This window comes from Coenobita brevimanus, chromosome 65, assembly GCF_032717465.1.
Source record: "Coenobita brevimanus isolate Jiangsu-jjx chromosome 65, ASM3271746v2, whole genome shotgun sequence".
Taxonomy (NCBI): Eukaryota; Metazoa; Arthropoda; class Malacostraca; order Decapoda; family Coenobitidae; genus Coenobita; species Coenobita brevimanus.
This window is the reverse complement of record NC_137018.1, coordinates 42253510-42274311: the sequence shown is the minus strand read 5'-3', so window position 1 is coordinate 42274311 and position 20802 is coordinate 42253510. Positions and strand designations below refer to the sequence as shown.

Genomic DNA, 20802 nt, shown 5'->3' with positions numbered 1-20802 from the left:
GTAAGAGGATTGAACTTGCTGGTGGGTCTCTTGAGTGTGTGGAGGAGTTTTGTTGTTTGAGAGATGTGTTGTGTGCTGGAGGTGGGGCTGGAGCTAGCTCTGTGGCTGGGGTGAGAAGTGGTTGGGGGGGGTTCGGGGAGCTCTTGTCTCTCCTGACACTGAGAGGACTCTCCCTACGTGCTGGGGGGTCTTTGTGTGCAGCATGTGTTGGGAGTGTAATGCTGTGTGGTGGTGAGGCCTGGGCAGTGGGGGAGGAAGATATTCGCCGGCTCAGACGTGCAGAGGTGACGGTGATTGGGTGGATGTGCAGTGCGTCCCTGCATCCGGGGCCTGGGGGGGCTGGGTTTGCGATGGAGGAATTGGGAGGTGGGATGGGACTGGAGTGTATTGGTGTTGTGATGGGGAGAGGTAGATTGGGATGGTTTGGACATGTGGAGAGGAAAGGAGATGATAATTGGGTGAGGAAGGTGAGAGGTGTTAATATTGGGGGTGGGGTTATGAGGGATAGACCGAGAAAGACATGGGACGAGGTCATTAAGTGTGACCTCAGGGTTGGGGCGCTGCAATGGATCGTGCAGCGTGGAGAGCCGCCATTAGGTGACCAAGGCCGACACATGCAAGCATGTTGGAGCCTTTAAAATAGAAACGATATACATACAGTATATATCACCCCTACCAGCATATTCCCTTTACCACCACTATTTCTCCTACATCAATGTACAATGAACGTGGTGTCATGAGATCAATACTTTTTTTAACCTCTTCAGTATAAAGTAGTCTTTTATATGTTTAATCCTGCTGTCTCCTGATTATCTTACTCAGAGAAGGAGACACCTTTTGCAGTGAAACTTCCCCTGAAATCTTTATTTCTCTCCTCCAGTTTAAAGCCTCTCCCAAGTAGATTAAAACTGTAATCTGACTGAAGAGAAATCTGATAATGACTGTGAGGCAAAAAAGTAAAAACCATACTCATAAAATATAATCTGTGAGGTCTAGAGAGGGGGGGGGGTATGTACATGAAACTGGGTAGACATACATAACTTCTAATACTGAAAGTCCTCATTATAAGCCTAGGAAGTGTTTTATAAAATCACAACTTCATCCAAACAACCAGTAGCTATTGTAAATTGTGGGAAAGTGGCAAAGTGGTTTTACGGAAGACTTCCAATGACATCACTATTGCTTCTCTCTGACAGGTGTCATAACTGAACAGCACAGCACGAGTTGACAAATGTTTAACCTCAAACCTAATTCATATATCATCATACTACACCAATGTCATATTGCTAGCTGTGACAAGAGGTACAGGAAGTGTAACTATTCTACTGATTTCCTGTTGATCAATAAATGAGAATGACAGATGGCAGCTGTTAAGAGGGATAGGTGGGTATCCACTCCATACTCTCCACTATCCACTATGCAGTTCTCAATTTACTGAATGCAAATCTAGTGTCCTTACCAATATGATTCTATTGCCCACCAATTGCATATATATGAATACATGTCATAAATGAGTGACTGACACATTAGAAACTTGCTGTAGTCCTGGAGATAAATGCCTTCCCTCTCTGATAGATGGAGTGGTTGTCCAGCCATCTCTCTCTCTGCAGCTGGTATCCACCTCTCTCACTTTTCTTGGTCAACAGATAATTGATGGACTAATGCATTATTTTTCCCTCTTATTCTTGTGCAGCCAAAACCAAAACAATGGTATGGCACAGTGAAAAATGAATAATTATTGAGGTCAGACATATGCATATCCACTGCCACAGTGCCAATTATGGTATCCATGAGAAACAATGGAACAGTGAAGACATCATGTACATGTCCTCCATAACCCCTTCAATACAATGATGTTCTACTTCATCTTGCTGTTTCTAGTCAACTGGATTCTCCTTGAAATAAATTTTTCAGACTGGAGGGAGTTTTACATCACCTTCATTAGTCTCTTTTGTGGTACTGTAGGTGGTGGTGACCATCATCCACTCACTTGATGTAGTGCTTCCTACTTCTTCCTCTACCTTTATCATTCTTTTTCTGTGTCTGCCCTCTTCTCTTCCTATTTCTTCCATCTTTCCTCTCACTTTTTATTACCCTTCTTTCCTTTTCAGGTGGCTTTACAGTGAGTGACAAGCCTAATGGTTTCCTGTATGCCAGGAAACCATTTAAAACATTGGGTGGTAACCATATGACCAACCAACACGTTTCCTACGTGTCAACAAGTGGGTTGGCAGAGAGTTAGTGCCCCTCCCTGTAAAACCACTAACTCAAAGACAAATGGCCACCCCATATGGGATTATGGCATCTGGCTATAGACAGACAGATAGACAGATTAGTCTCTTCATCATTAGAGGTCCTTCCTAACTTAAACAAACTTGTTGCAGTTGTGTCGCTAGCCCCTTAAATCCAGGTGTTTTCCTATTAATTTATTCTTATAACTTCCTGATACTCTTATTCAACTTTTGAAAGTCCTCTTGTAAGAGAGTGGTTTATAACTGTTACCTACATTTAACCCCTCTAAATCTGAAAAATCTCTCCTTAGCTGAGGGGAAAAAAAAAACTGTCTGGAGATGGCTAGCAGAAACAAAATGGGCATCCCCAGGCTTAACAGGCTGAAAAGAAAAACATATATAAATGGTATGTCATCAGAATGGAGGGGTTAATAATAAAAATGAACATAACAGAAAAACTCAACATCAAAAGAGGTGACTTATAAAGAGGCCTTACCGAAAACATCAGGAACTCAGCAGCTTGTATGGTGTGTCTAAATCATAGTGGTGGATGTTGGGTGTCAGAGGTAAGTAATTTATGATGAGGATAATAAGAACTTAATGCTGACCTGCTGTAAGCACTGAGCACTCACCAGCAACTCACGGCGGAGCTTGTCTAACTCATTGTGGTGGTGGTTGTTGGGAGCAAGGGGTGAACGGCCATGACGAAGTTCCTCCAGTTGTCGTGTCAGCTCCTCCACTTTGCTCACTGCCACCACCAGTTCCTTCTCCTTTTCACTGAATAAGTGCCTCATGGCATCCAGGTCCGTTGTCAATGAGGCTGTATTGAGTCGGGTTGCCTCCACCTGTTAACAACCAAAAATCATCATCATCATCCTGACCTCTTTTCCCATCCTGTCTAAAAGAAAAACATGACGGGGCAAAACTAATCAACAGCAGCCTAATGAAATGGGCCACACATTCACTGTTCAACCTAATGAAATGGGCCACACATTCACTGTTCAATCTAAAAAACAAAATTAGTCCAAATCAAATGACGCCATGCTTTGTTTTCATTTTTAAAGGCTCCAACGTGCTTGCATGCGTCGGCCTTGGTCACCTAATGGCAGCTCTCCATGCTGCTTGATATCTAGCAGCCTCCCTATTCAGTCCCTTATCCCTGAGGTCACACTCAGTGACCTCATCCCTGGTCTTTTTGGTCTACCTCCTGCAACCCTACCCTTAACGTTAACACATCTCACTTTCTGCACCCAATTGTCATCCCCCATCCTCTCCACATGCCCAAACCACCTCAATCTACACTTTCTCAACACAGTACCAATACACTCCTGTCAAGTCCCATCTTACCTCTTAATTCTTCCATTGTAAACCTAGCCCCCACAGTCCTCGCACTCAAAGACGCACCACACATCCACCTAAATTATTGTCATTTCTGTACATTTGAGTCTGCGAATGTCCTCTTCCTTTACTGCCCAGGTCTCACTATCATACAGTATTACACTCCTAACAAATGCCACATGCTTCCTTGTAAGGAATACCCAGACTGAGGCTGTCCAATGTACACCTGATATTTTTTACTGACTGGACATTTAATCAAGCACCAAAATCAGCTAATTACTTCCCAAAAATTGCTGGCAGCTACTGGTGGAAAAAATCTACACAGCAATTGTTTGAGAGGGTGAAATAACATGCTTGCAGACATCAAGAAATGTCAGCATTGCAGAACATAGATTACACTGAGAAGGAGTGTCTGTAAACATGACTGACCTCAATATAGAAAAAAGACAAGGAAAATAATCATGGCCAAGGATGCTGTATTTTACTTCATTCACATAAAGGTAACAGTATATGAGGTTTGTTCAGAAAGCATCCAACCTTAGGCTCTAAAAAAAAAGTAGCTAATCAGTTGGGCTAGGACACTAATCTCCTTCAAAGTAGGCCTCTTCTGACTTCACACATGTAGCCCAGTGTTCTTTCCACTGCCGGAAGCATTTTTCAAAGTCAGTTTTCAGTATCTCCTGCAGTTCAGTTGGGCTAGGACACTAATCTCCTTCAAAGTAGGCCTCTTCTGACTTCACACATGTAGCCCAGTGTTCTTTCCACTGCCGGAAGCATTTTTCAAAGTCAGTTTTCAGTATCTCCTGCAGTTCATCACATTCATCATGATCTCTTCTCTCGGATTAACGTTGCTCAAGACATGCTGGAGTGTGCAAATCACGATCCAGACATTTTGAAGACTATCGTCACTGGAGAGACTTAGGTGTATGGGTACGACCCAGAAACCAAAGCCCAGTCATCCCAGTGGAAGTATGCAGGATGGCCTCAGTCAAAGCAAACAAAACAGGTCAATTGCAAGGTGAAATGTACTTGCATGTTGTTTTTTTTTTTTTTTTTTTTCTGTGGTGTTGTGCATCACAAATATGCACCAGAAGGTCAGACTGTCAACAAACATTACTACCTCAGTGTTGTCTGTTGCCTTCGTGATGCATTTCAGCGGAAGAGGCCAGACTTTTGGAAAGCATTAAGTTAGAAGCTATACCATGACAATGCCCCTGCCCATTCTTCTCAACTGATTCATGAATTTTTGGCCAAGCACAACATCCCGTGGGTCTGGCAGGCTCCCTACTCACCAGACATGGCTCTGTGTGACTTTTAGTTATTCCCCAACTCAAAACTCCGCTGAAAGGTTCCCAGTTTGAGACAAGAGACGAGATCATGACAAATGCAACAAAGCACCTGCAGGAGATACTGAAAACCAACTTTGAAAAATGTTACAGGCAGTGGAAAGAGCACTGGGCTATGTGTGTCAAGTCAGAAGGAGCCTACAGTACTTTGAGGGGGACTGTGTCCTAGCTTGACAGGTTAGCTATTTTTTTTTTTAGGGTCTAAGGTCAGATACTTTCTCAACAGATATGTATTCCAAGCAGAAAATGTGTCACAGGGTCTACCTCAGAACTATGGACTTAAAGGCAAAGCAAGGTGTGTGATCTAGTAATGTATTGACACTAACTGACAGAAACAAAAAGGTCAATTACTCAAAGTACTTGATGAATGGACAAATGAATGGACTGCAATACACCAAACCATCATTTTTCAACTGATGGTTATTCAACAATTCCTTGTTTCAACATTTATAAATCTATACTCTTTTTTGCTGTTCGACACGGTTACCCCTACCATTTCGACAATTCAACCCACACGCTGCCAGACAGACCGGCTGAACTGCCTCAGCCTCCTGTGCTCTGCCATGCTGATTGGCTGCCTCTTCATCCTTCTGCATTTCTATTTGGCCTCGTGGAATACTACGACACCATCATGGCTCCACCTAAGAACCTTACTATATCCCCTGTCAAGTGTAATCATGTGCTCACCAACCTGAGTGAATGTTTCACCATCATATGGTCAGGTGACGATTGCGCCAATGATTAAAGAATGCTATTAATGCATGATACTGTTCTGGTGCCAGTTTTACATAATGCACATCTTAGTTTGCACTAAGATAGGGTATAATCATTAGGGGGTCCTGGGGGCGAAGATCCCCAGTTAGGTGTCAGCACTTCCAGTTAGGCTTCCACTGCTATTTATGGTTTTAAATTGAATACATTTGAGTCTGTTTGGTGTGGTGATGTCATGTCCAGTCAGCAGGGCTGGCAATAAACACACTATTGAAGGTGTTCAGCCGGCTTTCTTTAATATCAATAAGTAGGTATATTTCGTTTGTTCTCCGATATTTAAATAAAAAATCAAATGTCAATCATCTGAGATGTATGTAGTTCTAAAATAATTTCTATCTATCTATCTATAGCCCGACGCCCTAATCCCGCAAAGGGTGGCCGCAGACAAAACGCCTCCAAGTCACTCTGTCACCCACCATTTGACTCCCCTCCCCCCAACTCACCCCCCCCTCCCTCATATACCTCTCAACTCCATCCCTCCACCTCATCCTCGGTCTACCCCTCCCTCTCCCTCCCTCCACCTCACCTACATACACCCTCTTCGTCAGTCTTTCATTCTCCATTCTCTCCACATGTCCAAACCACCTCAATGTATTTTCCTTGAGAAAACAGATCTATAAGAAAACAGCTGAAATCCCAGTGTCACTTTCATTCATATTTACCAGTAGTTTTTCCATCCTTATTGAATATTTTTTGAATGACGAAGGTGGTCAGGTAACTAAACCCCCCCCCCAGTATTTCTGAACACTCTTATGGGAAAAATCAATTTGTTATTCGACCAATTTGTTATTCAACTGCTTTTTATTGAATGCATCCCTGTCGAATAGTGGGAGAGAGGTGTACTGGATAAGCATGAGAACAATGATGCTATATACATGGACTTCATGAAGGCATTCAATACGGTACTGCGCCACACTGCAGACTTTTGGCCGTATTAAGCACATATGGTATCACTGAAAAGATTCTCATGTGGCTTGAAGCATTCCTGATAGGAAGAAGCTAAAGAGTGATTGCAAATGGCACCATGTCAGACTGGGCAGAAGTGTTGAGTGGTGTTCCACAGGGAAGTGTGCATCGACAAGTCCTGTTCATAATCTCAATCAATGATCTCCTGAATTCAGTAAAATTGAGCATGTATCTTGTTGTGGATTAAGCTATGCCTACCGGTAATTCTTTATGGAAGAATTGAAGGTCAACTAGACAGAAAGGCTCTTCAAGAAGACCTGAATTCTATACAAAACTGGTCAGAAAAATGGCTGCTAAAACTCCACCCAGACAAATGTAAAGTAATGAATATCGCTGGAACTATCACTGGACTGGAGGAGAGAAACTTCAGAGGCAATACATAGGGAAAATTACAGAAAACACACTTTGGAAAATATGCAGAAGAAAAAAGACTGGGAGTACTACTGGACAGCAGGCAAAAATTTGAGGGACACATCCAAGCCAAGCTATCTATCTATCTACCTATTGCCACACGCCATAATCCCATAAGGGGTGGCCATTTGACTCTGAGTTATTTATTTTATGGGGAGTGGCACTAACCCTCCACCAACCCACTTGTTGGCACATAGGGAGCACGTAAGGTTTGGTTATATGGTTACCACCCAGCTTTGTAAATGGTTTCTTGGCTTACAGGAAACCATTGGGCTTGTCACTCAATGTAAAGCCACCTGTAAAGGAAAGAAAAGCAATAAGAAGTGACAGGAAAGATGGGAGAAATAAGAAGAAAGGAGGACAGGCACAGAAAATGAATGATAAAGGCTTAGGAAGAAGTAGGCAGCACTACATCAAGTTAGTGGATGATGGTCCCCACCACCTACCACCATTAAACAAGGCAAATAAATTTCTGGGAATTATCGAATGCTTCAAACGCCTGGATGCCACGATGTTCTGAATTTTACTCAAAGCAATGTCAGACCCCATATTAAGTATATCCACTCTGTGTGGAGCCTGAAGTGGGAGAAAGGATATACAAGCAATAGAGCAATAGATAATATTCAGTGAAGAGCAACTGTGATGCTTGATGCTTCCTGGTCTGAAATATCTCGCTTATGAAGAACAACTCAGAATACCAGACCTACCCACCTTTGTCTACACATCACCCAAAGGAGATTTAATTGAGGTATATGAGATCCTTTGGCAAAAATACAACAAGGCTGCAGCACCAGGGTGGGAGAGACATGAGTGCATCATGAGAGGACAAGGCCTAAAATAAATCAAGACAAGAGCAGCAACTAAAGTGAGGAACCACTATTTCACATACAGGATTGTGGAAAATTGGAAAAGCCTGCCAGCCTCAGTGGTGAATGCCCCAAGTGCCAGTGTCTTCGAACAATGACTGGAAAACCACTCAAACCACTGGAATAATCATGACTTTGAGTACCATCCCAAAGCTGTGCTCAACATTACAAGAACCATGGAAGGCACATATGGAAATTTGGATATAAAGATCTAATGCCCTGTGTCCAGAACATATATAAGTAAATGTAAGTAAGTAAACAATACAATAATGGTCTGTGGACATTATCTTCTGACTGCAAAATACCTATTTTATTCAGGTTAATATTGGATAACTTTACTACTGTATATCAGATAGCTATGAAAACTTAGGGTACTGGTAACAAATATAATACTGTACAGTACAAACTACTGTACCACATACAGTATTTTAAAGTTACGGCTGATAATAAGAACTTCAGATCACATTCCAGTTAATGATGGATAATATCTATACAGCATATTCTGACCACAACTCACACAGACATGTGGGTTTTAAAGAGGATGGATGGCTTTCATGTTCCTTGTACCTGATTAATCTGTAGCACTTTTCATTAATTAAGTATGACAGTAATGCGATATTTCAAAATTTCCCATTGGAATGAAGTGTTGACAGGATTCTTGATATTATTTACAGAGTAGCATACTGTACAGTATACAGCGGGCTTCTTTGAAATGTTGGTTTATCTACCCTTTTCTCTTGTAGAAATTACCCTCACAGTCTTCATACACCAGATTTTTAGGGTATTTATTACTGTGCAGTACTGACATTATTCTCAGCTGCTGTACTACAATGAAACTGTTTGGCTAGGTGAAGTAGTATAATATACTGGTAGACTTTCCTTAGTGTTACAAAACTTTGGTTCTCTAAAGTGACTGATTCAACATCCATCCTGCAAAGGATTTTACCAAACCAGAAAATATCTGCACATATGTCAGTTATATTAAAAATGGAGGCAAGTCCCAATATAAAGTACTATATGCCATAAAAACATGCATGAATCTGACAAAATACACCTCTCCTTCGTAATTCATTTTAGTTTTACAGAAATAAGTTCCCTCTTGGTATTCTATAACTGCCTGGAGGATATTTTCTGATTCAAAAAGAGTTGATAGGTTACTAGGACCTGGTCTAGGCTCACTTGCCTCACTAGATCCTGTGTGTTTCCTCATCCTGTAAGTTTTCTTATACTTTTTGTTTTTTTACTTTCATCAACCATGAAAATTCTGTTAATACTACTTTGAAATATAATGGGCTTGCTTACTTTCTTACAATAACTAAAATGACAGCTGCATACTGGTGACAATAAAGTCTGAGATATCTTGGCCCTACTTCTTAGCTTTTCCCACCTTTTAATTCCTTTTCATCCACTAGGGAGCAAAAGTCATTTTAAAGCTTATGACACCATTACAGTCTGGAACAAACCAATGAAACATTTTGATTGTGTATTGATCACTTTTGCTTTATTTTTATGGAACAAACGGCATCACTTGCTTTGCTTGTTTAGAACCCGCATACCCTTGTCATGTTTACATAATGTCACACTTCAGCTCTACTATACCAGTAATGAGTCCAGTGGAGCTGGTCATGAAATATACATTTGTATCCTATTTCTGAGTAAGACTAGCGCTTTACTGAAGCTGGTCATTGCCTTAGTTGTTTGAAAATTAATATATACCAAATACTGCCACCTGACATTTGCTTTCAGAATTTGTGGATGACTGTTTGCAGTTTAGCATGTGACACACCTAATTTTTCACTGGCTGAAAGTGTACCTTCGTCTGTTAGGAATGACTATAAAACTCTCAACATTTTATCATGCTGACCCTATGCCAAACTGCAATGATTAAGGTTTTGAAGGCCAGTATTTGTTTGATTCTCATCACGTACGTTGGTTAATAATGTTTGATGGGGGGGGAAGACAAATTACAAGGCAGCCTAAAACACAAATGGCTTATTAAGTTCAGTTAACTACTGTACTTTACTCCTTTCTCTTCGATGATGCAAATCATTTTATTCTTTCTATCCTGATGATTTTGTCACCTCAGGGAAGATGAACTGGATGATAACTGACCCTTCATTAAACTCATTCACTAAGAGAGTGTTCTAAACACAAGAAAATCAAGTGGTAATAGCAAGAATAAATGTAAAGATACATCATCGGACTGAAAGTATTAAGCCCTGACATCACTTCCTCATTCAGAGGCACAAACAGGGCTTTACCTGACCATCATTTGCTACATGCTGAGCGATTTATTTTGTCATCCCTTTCATAAACTGAGGGAAGGAAAGAATGTTGAAATCTAAATGACACAGAGGACTTGGTAAAACTTCTTCTCACTTTACACATCAATATCCTTTTGTACGCTAAATAATGCAAACTGTCGGTTAAAATAATACACATACATACACTTTACATCTTCAATCATGATACACATTCACTTTATATCTTCAGTTTTCAAGAAATCAAAATTTTACTTTACAGCTTCTTAAACCTTTGGGTGGCGACTTTTTGTTAAAATGTCTATTAAATGCAAGGTATTATACTGATACAACTGTAGGACTTCACTGATACATTAAGAATGACGCACAGACAGGCCAAGTGATTAATCAAAGGCAGCTGAACACTTCTGGGCTTTATTCCTTCTACACACAGTTGAGGTTCAGCTGAAAAACACAGGCTTTTCTCTCTCATGTTACTCTGTCCTTCACTCACTATAACTCTATTCACTGACTGACTAACTTTCACTGACTCTCCGACTAACTACTGCAACCTTCACTGATTAGCTCTCGCTGTCAGACTCCCAAACTCTGTCACTGACTCTATCACTGTCCGTCCACCACTAACTCACTGGCTCACTGACTTACTAACTGAATATTCACTAACTGTCCATTACTGAATCTGACTCTTACTGCCTGACTAGTCTTTCCTCACCACCCAAGCACTAACTCACTTTCATCACTCACTGGCTCACCAACTACACTGAACTGTCTTGGATGTGGAACAGTCCTTTAGATAATCCCCTCCATGACTCCACTTACCAGTACAGCCCATTAACACTGTTAGAGGCCCACCAAGACATAAAGTAACTTGGTGGTGGGATGAGGGTGTAGAAGCTGCAGTTAAGGAGAAAAGAAGGCTTTTCAGGGAATGGAAGAAGGGTGATAATAAAGAAGAATACTTGGCTGCCAAGCGTAGGCTAGAAGAGAGGTATACAGAGCGAAGTCTGAGTCACAGAGACTTTTACCTGATAACCTAAATCATGTGGAAAGGAAGAATATGATATTTAAGGTGGCAAATCTGGTGAAGAGGGATAATCAGGATATTACAGGTGAGCAAGGTGTGAAGAATGATGAAAGAAGGGTAGTGGTGAACAGAGGGGATATTGAAGCAGCATGGAGAGAGCATTATAGCCGCTGTTGAATGAGTCTGACTGGGACAGAGAAGGTTTGGAGCCAGCAGATCAAGTGTTTGGCACTTGGCCTTTGATTGACGCTGCTACTGTGAGTGAGGCAATAGGCAGGATGCAGGTGGGGAAGGCAGCAGGTGTGTCTGGGTTGACTGCTGAAATATTGAAGGCCTCAGCAGATGTAGGAGTGAGGTTTATCACTGACCTGATAAATATGATCAAATATGAGTGTGTTGTCCCAGATGATTGGCTGAAGAGTGTAATTGTAAATGTGTACATGAGGAAGGGTGATGCCCTGGAAAGAGGAAATTATAGAGGTATATAGCTTTTAGATCAGATATTGAAGGTAATGGAGAGAGTTCAAGAAGGTATGATTAGAGAGAGGGTGAATATTGATGAGATGCAGTTTGGGTTTATGCCAGGCAGGGGGACCATCGATGCCATATTCATTGTTCAACAGCTTCAGGAAAAATATATAGGAAAGAAAAGGGAACTGTACTTTGTTTTTGCATGGTGGAATGATGAGGTGAAACGAGCTGTGGAACAAAGGAAGAAGGCATATAGTGAATGGCTAGCGAGTAGAGGTAGGGGAGAAGATGAGAGAGAGAAGAGCGAGGTATATGTGAGCAGGAGAAGGGAGTTGAAGAGATTGGTGAAGGAGAATAAGAAGAAAGTGGATGAAGAGTTTGGGAGGAATCTGAGTGTGAAATGGAGGGAGAGTAAGAAATTGTTTTGGAAGGAAGTAAAGAAAGTAAGGCAGTGTGAAAGGGGTAATAGTAGAGGAGAGAAATACAGGAATAATAGATTGTTGGTGGAGAAGAGAGAAATTGAGGAGATGGAAGGAGCACTTTGAGGATAAGTTGAATGTAGAGAGTGAGAGCAGTGCAAGTATAAGTGGTTAGGAAATGGCTGGGAGAAGGAGAGATGAGAGGAGGGAGGAAGAGATCAGTAGGGCAGAAATAGTGGAAGCAATGAAGAAGATCGAGATGGGAAAGACCCCAGGAATTGATGAAGTGTGTGGTGAAATGCTGAGTTACGGAGGTGAGATTGTAGTGGAGTGGATATGGAAGTTATGTAGATTGGCTTGGGAAGAAGGAAGGGTTCTGGAGGACTGGAAATCAAGTATAATTGTTCCTTTATACAAAGGAAAAGGGGAGAGAGAAGTGTGTGGTAACCATAGGGGTATTTGCCTTCTTAGTGTGACTGGAAAAATATATGGTAGAATACTCATTGATAGGGTTAGGCATATAACAGAGGAGCTAGTTGGAGAAGAACAAGAGGGATTTAGGAAGGGAAAAGGATGTGTAGATCAGATATTTGTTCTAAGATGTTTAGTGAAGAAGTATCTAGAGAAGAGAAAGAAAGTGTATGCTGCCTTCATGGACTTGGAGAAAGCTTATGACTGAATAGGTAGACAAGGTATGTGGAAGGTACTGAGAATATATGGAGTGAAGGGGAAATTGTTGAATGATGTGAAGAGTATGTATGAACAAGCTAGGGTTATGGTGCGAGTGGATGGTGAGCTGAGTGAGTTCTTTGATCTCAATGTAGGACTGAAACAGGGTTGTGTAATGTCTCCATGCCTGTTTAATATATACATGGATGGGATTGTAAAGGAGGTGCAAAGTAGGGCAGTGGATGTGGGGGTGGCTCTAATGAATGAGGGTGAGATTTGGAAGATTCCAGTGTTGTTGTTTGCTGATGATACAGTGTTGTTGAGTGAAGATGAATGGGAGTTGCAAGGGTTGGTGAATGAATTTGGGACAATGTGTAGGAAGAGGAATCTGAAAGTTAATGTAAACAAGAGTAAAATTATGGTGTTCGAGAGGAATGAAGTCACAGAATGCACGGTGAGGTTGGATGGCAAAGATATGGAGAATGTGAGTGCATTCAAGTACTTGGGTAGTGTGATGAGTAAGGATGGAACTTTGGGGGATGAAGTGCATGAAAGGGTACAGCAGGGAAGGAAGGTTGTTGGTTCACTGAAAGCAGTGATGAGAAACAGCGAGGTGAGTATGGAAGTTAGGAAGTCACCGCATGATAGCATTGTGATCCCTACCCTGACGTATGGAAGCGAGGCATGGACCTTGCAAGAGGGGAAAGAGTCAAGAGTGAGAGCAGTGGAAATGAGTTACTTGAGAGGAGCATGTGGAGTGACATGGAGGGACAGGTTGATGAATGAAGAAGTGAAAGAACGTTGTGGGGTGGATGTGGATGTGGTTGAGAAGATTAGGAGAAATACACTGAGGTGGTTTGGACATGTGGAGAGAATGGAAAATGACAGACTGACTAAGAGGGTGTATGTAGGTGAGGTGGAGGGAGGGAGAGGGAGGGGAAGACCGAGAATGAGGTGGAGGGATGGAATTGAGAGGTATATGAGGGAAGGGGGAGTGAGTTGGGGGGTGGGTAGTCAAATGGTGGGTGACAGAGCGACTTGGAGGCATTTTGTGTGCGGCCACCCTTTGTGGAATTAGGGCGTCGGGATATAGATAAATAGATAGACTTTGTTTTTATTGATTTGGAGAAGGCCTTTGACAGAATCCTTAGAGAGGTGGTTAAGCGGGCAACAAGAAAGCTTGGGATCGAGAAGTGGCCGGTCAGGGTGATTATGGCCATGTATATGGGTGCTCGCACCCAGGTGAGAGTGAATGGAGATTTGAGTGATGAGTTTCCCGTGAATGTTGGTGTGCATCAGGGGTCAGTTTTGAGTCCCTTGCTGTTTATCATGGTACTTGAAGCCCTCTCACGTGACTTCAGAAATGGACTCCAGTGGGAGATGTTGTCTATCTATCTATCTATTGCCAGACGCCATAATCCCGTACGGGGTGGCCATTTGACTCTGAGTTACTTGTTTTACTGGGAGAGGCACTAACCCTCCACCAACCCACTTGACAGGTAGGGAGATATTTATGCTGATGATTTGGTGTTGATCGCAGAGATTGAAAGGGAGGTGGAGAAAGGATTTAGGAAGTGGAGAGATAGTATGGGGCACAAGGGCTTAAGAGTATATGCAAATAAACAAAAATGATGATATCTAGAGTTGTTGGCGGTGCTGTCAAAGAAGAGGGAGAGTGGCCATGTGCAATTTGCCACAAGGGCATGGGAAGTAATTCCATCTTGTACAGTGTTTATGATAAGTGGTTGCATAAAAGATGTAGTGGTATTAGAGGCAGACTGCGTGATAATGCTAATTTTATATATGCGGCGTGCCAGGGAGAGCAGGTGGAGGCTGTCAGGTGTGAAAGGATTGAACTTGCTGGTGAGTCTTGAGTGTGTGAAAGAGTTTTGTTATTTGGGAGACATGTTATGTGCTAGAGATGGGGCTGGAGCTAGCTCTGTGGCTAGGGTGAGAACTGGTTGGAAGAAGTTCAGGGAGCTGTTGCCTCTCCTGACATTGAGAGGGCTCTCCTTATGTGCTAAGGAATCGTTGTATGCAGCATGTGTTAGGAGTGTAATACTGTATGGTAGTGAGACCTGGGCAGCAAAGGACGATGATATTCGCAGGCTCAATCATACAGTTTTTTTTTTTTTGGTCCGACACTGGGCATAGGCTTCACAGCCTGCTTTCAAGGCCCAGTAGTCCTCCTACGTACCATACACCTCCACATGTCACCACTTTGGCGCTAACACCCACCGTCCATATTGAATACATGCTAGGGCTGTCTCATACAGGACTGGTGTATTGGTATTAGCGGGGGTATTTTTACGACATGTCGGCAGGTCATCTGGTAGATCAGTAAAGTCTGATTTTATGAAATTCAAATCCTTAAACTGCTCCCTGCCTCAGCAGGATTTGAACCTGGGTCCATCAGGACTGCAGGCCAACTCTCTACCGATTGAGCCACCGCCTCCCCAATGATTAGGTGGATGTGCAGTGCATCCCTGAATGCAAGGCCTGGGGGGACTGGGTTTATAATGGAGGAGTTGAGAGGTAGGATGGAACTGGAGTGTACTGGTGTTGTGATGAGTAGAGGTAGATTGAAGTGGATCGGGCATATGGAGAGGATGGGGGATGATAACTGGGTGCAGAAAGTGAGAAGCATTAATGTTAGGGGTGGGGTTGCAAGGGGCAGACCGAAAAAGACGTGATACAAGGTCATTAAGTGTGACCTTAGGGTTAAGGGACTGAACAGGGAGGCTGCCATACATCAAGCGGCATGGAGAGCCACCATTAGTGACCAAGGCCAATGCATGCATGCATGCTGGAGCCTTCAAATATGAAAACAATATATATATATATATATATATATATATATATATATATATATATATATATTTTGCCAGACGCCTCAATCCCGTTCGGGGTGGCCACAAACAAATCGCCTCCATGTCACCCTGTCCCCCGCCATTTCACTGCAACACTCCCGACTGACACCCCCCTCTCTCATATACCTCTCCACTCCATCCATCTCATCCTCGGCCTCCCCCTCCCTCTTTCCCCCTCCACCTCAATCACATACTCTCTTTGTCAGTCTTTCACCCTCCATCCTCTCCACATGGCCAAACCACCTCAGTGTATTCCTCCTGACGCTTCCTATCACATCCACATCCACACCACAACGCTCCTTTATATCCTCATTTGTCAGCCTGTCTCTCCATGTGACTCCACAGGCTCCTCTTAAATAACTCATTTCCACTGCTCTCACTGTTGACTTGTGTCCTTCCAGCAACGTTCAAGCTTCACTTCCATACGTTAAGAGTTGGTATCACAATACTGTTATGTAGTAATTTTTTCACTTCCATGCTCACTTCCTGCTTCTTATCACTGCTTTCAAGGAACCAGCAACCCTTCCTCCCTGCTGTACCCTTTGAAGCACTTCACCCTCCAAACCTTCATCCTTACTCATCACACTACCCAAGTACTTAAACGTACTCACATTATCCAATTCCTCACCATCCAATCTAGCTGTACATTCACTGATTTCGCTCTACATTCTCTGATTTCACCTCTCTCAAAGACCATCACTTTACTCTTCCCTACATTCACCTTTAGATTCCGTTTCTTACACACTCTCCCAAACTCATCCACCAAGCCTTGCAGCTCTCTTTTGTCTTCACTCAACAACACAGTATCATCTGCAAACAACAGTACAGGGAGTTTCCAAACACTAACCTCTCTCACCAGGGCCACTCCAACATCCACTACCCTACCTTGTATATCTTTTATTACCCCATCCATGTACAGATTGAACAACCATGGAGACATGACACATCCCTGTTTCAACCCAACTTTCAAAGAGAAAAATTCACAAAGTTCACCATCCACACGCACTGCAGCCTTAGCACCATCATACATACTCTTCACAGCATTCAACAACTTCCCATCTACTCCATACATTCTTAATACTTTCCACAATCCTTGTCTATCCACCTTGTCATATGCTTTCTCCGAATCCATGAAAGCCACATACAACTTCTTTCCCTTCTCTAGAAACTTTTCCACTAAAGATCTAAGAATGAATATATGATCTACACAACCTCTTCCCTTCCTAAACCCTCCCTGTTCTTCTCCAACTAATTCCTGAGTTCTTTCTCTAACTCTGTCAATAAGTATCCTACCATACAATTTTCCTATTATACTAAGAAGACAGATGCTCCTATGATTACCACACACTTCTTTTTCCCCTTTTCCTTTGTACAAGGGAATAATTATACCTGACTTCCAATCCTCTGGAACTCTACCTTCCTCCCAGGCCAATCTGCACATATTCCACATCCATTCTACTACTATCTCTCCCCCATACTACAGCATTTCACCACACACTCCATCAATTCCTGGGGCTTTCCCCAATTTAACTTTCTTCATTGCTTCCACAATTTTTATCCTACTGATTTCTTCCTGTCTTCTCACCTCCCTCCTTCTCCCAGCCATTCCCCAGCCACTTATACTCGCATTACTTCCATCCTCTATGTTCAACAAATCCTTAAAGTGTTCTCTCCATCTGCTCACTATTTCTCCTTTCTCCACTAGTAATCTACCATTTTTATCTTTCACTCCCCTGCTAACTTCACTTCCAGCCTGTCTTACTCTTTTCACCTCTTTCCAGAACATTTTCTTACAGTCCCTCCACTTTACACTCAAGTTCCTTCCAAATTCCTCATCCGCTCTCTTCTTACTCTCTCTTACTAATATAGATACTGTGTATATATACTGTGTATATATATATATATAAAATTAGTGTGTTGTGGTCTTACCTGGCCCCGCAGTGCCCTTAGCCTTCGCAATTTTGCCTCCTGTGCCTCGACCCGCTCCCGCAGGCGCCGCAGGCGCTCTGCCTCGGCAGCCACAGCTGCGGCACGGGAATCCTGCTGCTTGAGGTACTTGAGCCGCTGCTCCCGCGCCACCAGGAGCTGCTGCTGTGTCTCTATCTGCTGCTGCTGCCTGCTGGCCATGTCTCGCAGCTCACCCACTGTCAGCTCGCACCCGTCAGGCAGCTGCAACACACACCACATTTTACACCCCTGCTTCATTGATTACACACTACACATCATACAATCACAACACTCACTGCATCATTCACTCAGATCACTATCAGAAGCAACACTAATAATGATGCTTTCATGCAAAAAGTTAAGGCTAAAGAATATGAGTTGATTATGACCTGAATAATGGCTTATGACTTACACATCCAAAAAAATGCAACATAAATGGATGCTTTTCTCATCACCTTACATGCACTACACTGCAAAAATAAGACTACAGTGAGACTGTTCTAAGCTAACAAAGATCCCTCACCCTTTTCAGCTCAGCTGATGGGCATGTGTAGTCAGACTGAAGGGTTGAGATGATTAGTAACCAAAATTATTTATTCCAACCTCATAACTTTGACATCAAATTTCATGGAACCATGACCCACTCTACGAGCTGTGTAGGGGCTCAGTTCTGTTTGGTTAAAATATATACAGTAAGCTCACCCCGAACACGTTCTCACCGAACACACTAACAATTATATGTGGTAAGTGCTGGGATACGTTATAAGACAACGTAAGATTAAAGAACCATTATGAAAACTATAAATTTACACGAGAGGCCTCTGAAAGGCCAAACCCTCAACATCAGCACAGCATGCACGGTTTGTTTTGATCACGTGATCATGTGATTTGCTGTATTGCTTTTCCACAATACTGTATTTGTTAGTTAAATATTTACATTACTGTTCTCGTAAGTTTATGTGCTAGTTAAAGTACTATCGGTATTAAATAACGTTAAAGCAAGAAATAAACTCTTCTAATCTGTTTACCTGATATGTGTTAGAATATTGCCCTTTTTATTTGTTCATTAAAGATTTGCTGTACTGCTTTTCCACAGTACTGTACAGTAGAACCTCTCTCATCCGGACTATATGGGGGGAAGGGTTGTCCGAATTAGCAGATTGTCCGGACCATCAGGGTAATCTTCAGTTCATACAAACTCTATCTACATATGGTATGTTTGTTAATTATTAACATATGTGGCATATGTCAACCCTACGTAACTGCAAAAGATGAAAGGATACCGGTACTAAAATAACAAAACTAATCATGTAAGATAGTTTTGTATTGCATAATTTACAGGTAAGGCCATGACAAGAAACTAGCCTACATTTTAAATTGTAGTAAGTGACTAAGGCCCGTGTAGGCAAAAAAATAAATTAATTAATTAACTGTAATATTTGGAATAAAAATAAAACCTATGTAGGCAAAAAATACATTGTCATCTTTGGCATATTGATAACACCCATATGGGCAAGAAGCTAATGTTTGATGTACAAGTAAAGCACATTTAAGTACAAAAAATAACCTGCAGTAATCACTAAACACTGCAGAATATTCTGACCCATTTTTGTGTAAGCAAACTCCTCCTTTAACACCTTTATTCATTACAGAAGCTACACTTGCATTAAGGGGCATAGTAAGGAGGATTAACTTTTGAAATACAGCGTAAAAATATAAATGGTTTGTGAACTAGTTGATGGAACGAATGCTAGCGTGTGTTTAAACAGGCGCCCATGTAGCGATCTAGCGTGATCCGAGACTAAACGAATGACGATCGCTTTCCGCGCCGATACTGAAAATGCCTTTAGAAGTACTCACAACATATTTTTGGAGCTTATTATTTTTAAATTTTGTCCGGATTAACAGAAGTCCGGATTAAAGGGGTCCGGACTAAAGAGGTTCTACTGTATTTGTAAGTTAAATATTTATTGTTCTGGTATGTACAGTAATCCCTTAAGTCACGCGAACTTCCTTCATACGATATCGGTTATCCACGAATTTTTTTGTACAATAATTAAAACATAAAATTATTGTATTCAAATACTATGTATTGTGGAAAAGCAGTACAGCAAATCACATGATGTATGCGGAATAACTGAAATGAAATGGAGAGGTGAGAGTGTGAGAGAATGGAAGTATGGATGGGGTATATGTGCAGGAGTAGGTGAGAATGAGAGGGCAAAAGAAGGAGTATGTATAGTTGTGAGTAAAAGATGGATGAAGAGCATAAGAGAGTATGGATCAGTTGGGTCAAGGATTGTGTGGGTACGATTGAAAGTTGGAATACAAATGTGGGCGATTGTGTGTGTATGCGCCAATGCAAGATCGTGCAAGCAGGGTGAGAGAAGAGTTCTGGACAAATGTGGAAGTGTGCATGGAAAAGTTTGGAAGGAATGAGAGAGTGTTTTTGACCGGTGATATGAATGGTAAAGTAAGGAATGTGAAGGTGGATGGAATAGTTGGTGAGTGGGGTGTGCCTGCTGAGAAACGTGAGAATGGCAGTGCATTAGTGGACATTTGTGCTGGGAGGGGGTTGGTGATAGCCAATATCCTCTTCAGGCACAAAATGATCCACAAGTAGACATGGCGATTGATGAAAAGGGTGGGTGGTGAACTGAATGAAAGGAAGGCAATGATTGATTATGTGTGTGTGGATGAAAGGATTCGAAAATGTGTAATGGATGCAGGAGCTTATAGAGGTTGGGGGAGTGGACTTTCTGACCACTACTTGGTGGTGGCCAGAATCAAGGTACAATTAGGATGGAAAAATAGAAGAAGGGAAGGACAGGAAGAAGGAGTATTTGTAAGGAGAGTGGAAAAGTTACAAGAGGATGAGAAAAAGGCAGAGTATAAGAGAGAAGTGGAGGAGCGTTTGGGCAAATACGAATTGGAGCAGATGGGGGACGTGGAAGGTGTGTGTAGGATATTTACAGAGGAAATATGTGCAGCATGTGATGTGGTGTGTGGGATGAAGAGAAGACGGAGGGGTGTGCAAGGAACAGCGTGGTGGAATGAAGAGGTGAGACAGGCTGTGGCACAAAAGAAGAAAGCATACAATGAATGGATGAGAAATAGGGGCGTGGAAGAAGTCAAGAGGCGGAAGAGAGAGTTATATGTAGAGAGAAGGAGAGAGGTGAAAAGATTAGTAAGAGACAGTAAGAAGAGAGCGG

The 20802-nt window shown here is 42.2% G+C and overlaps 1 protein-coding gene across 5 annotated transcripts in view; it reads right to left on the bottom strand.

Annotated features, from left to right (window-relative positions):
* ASPP (Ankyrin-repeat, SH3-domain, and Proline-rich-region containing Protein) overlaps positions 1–20802 on the bottom strand; it is a 558597-nt gene that overhangs the window by 110720 nt on the left and 427075 nt on the right. For all 5 annotated transcript variants that reach the window (XM_080276580.1, XM_080276579.1, XM_080276582.1 and 2 more), the window contains exons 2-3: positions 17573–17812; positions 2864–3076 (exon numbers count right to left, since the gene is read on the bottom strand). In XM_080276580.1, the coding sequence (XP_080132706.1) occupies positions 2864–3076; positions 17573–17812 (453 nt within the window). The remainder of the gene's footprint in view (positions 1–2863; positions 3077–17572; positions 17813–20802) is intronic.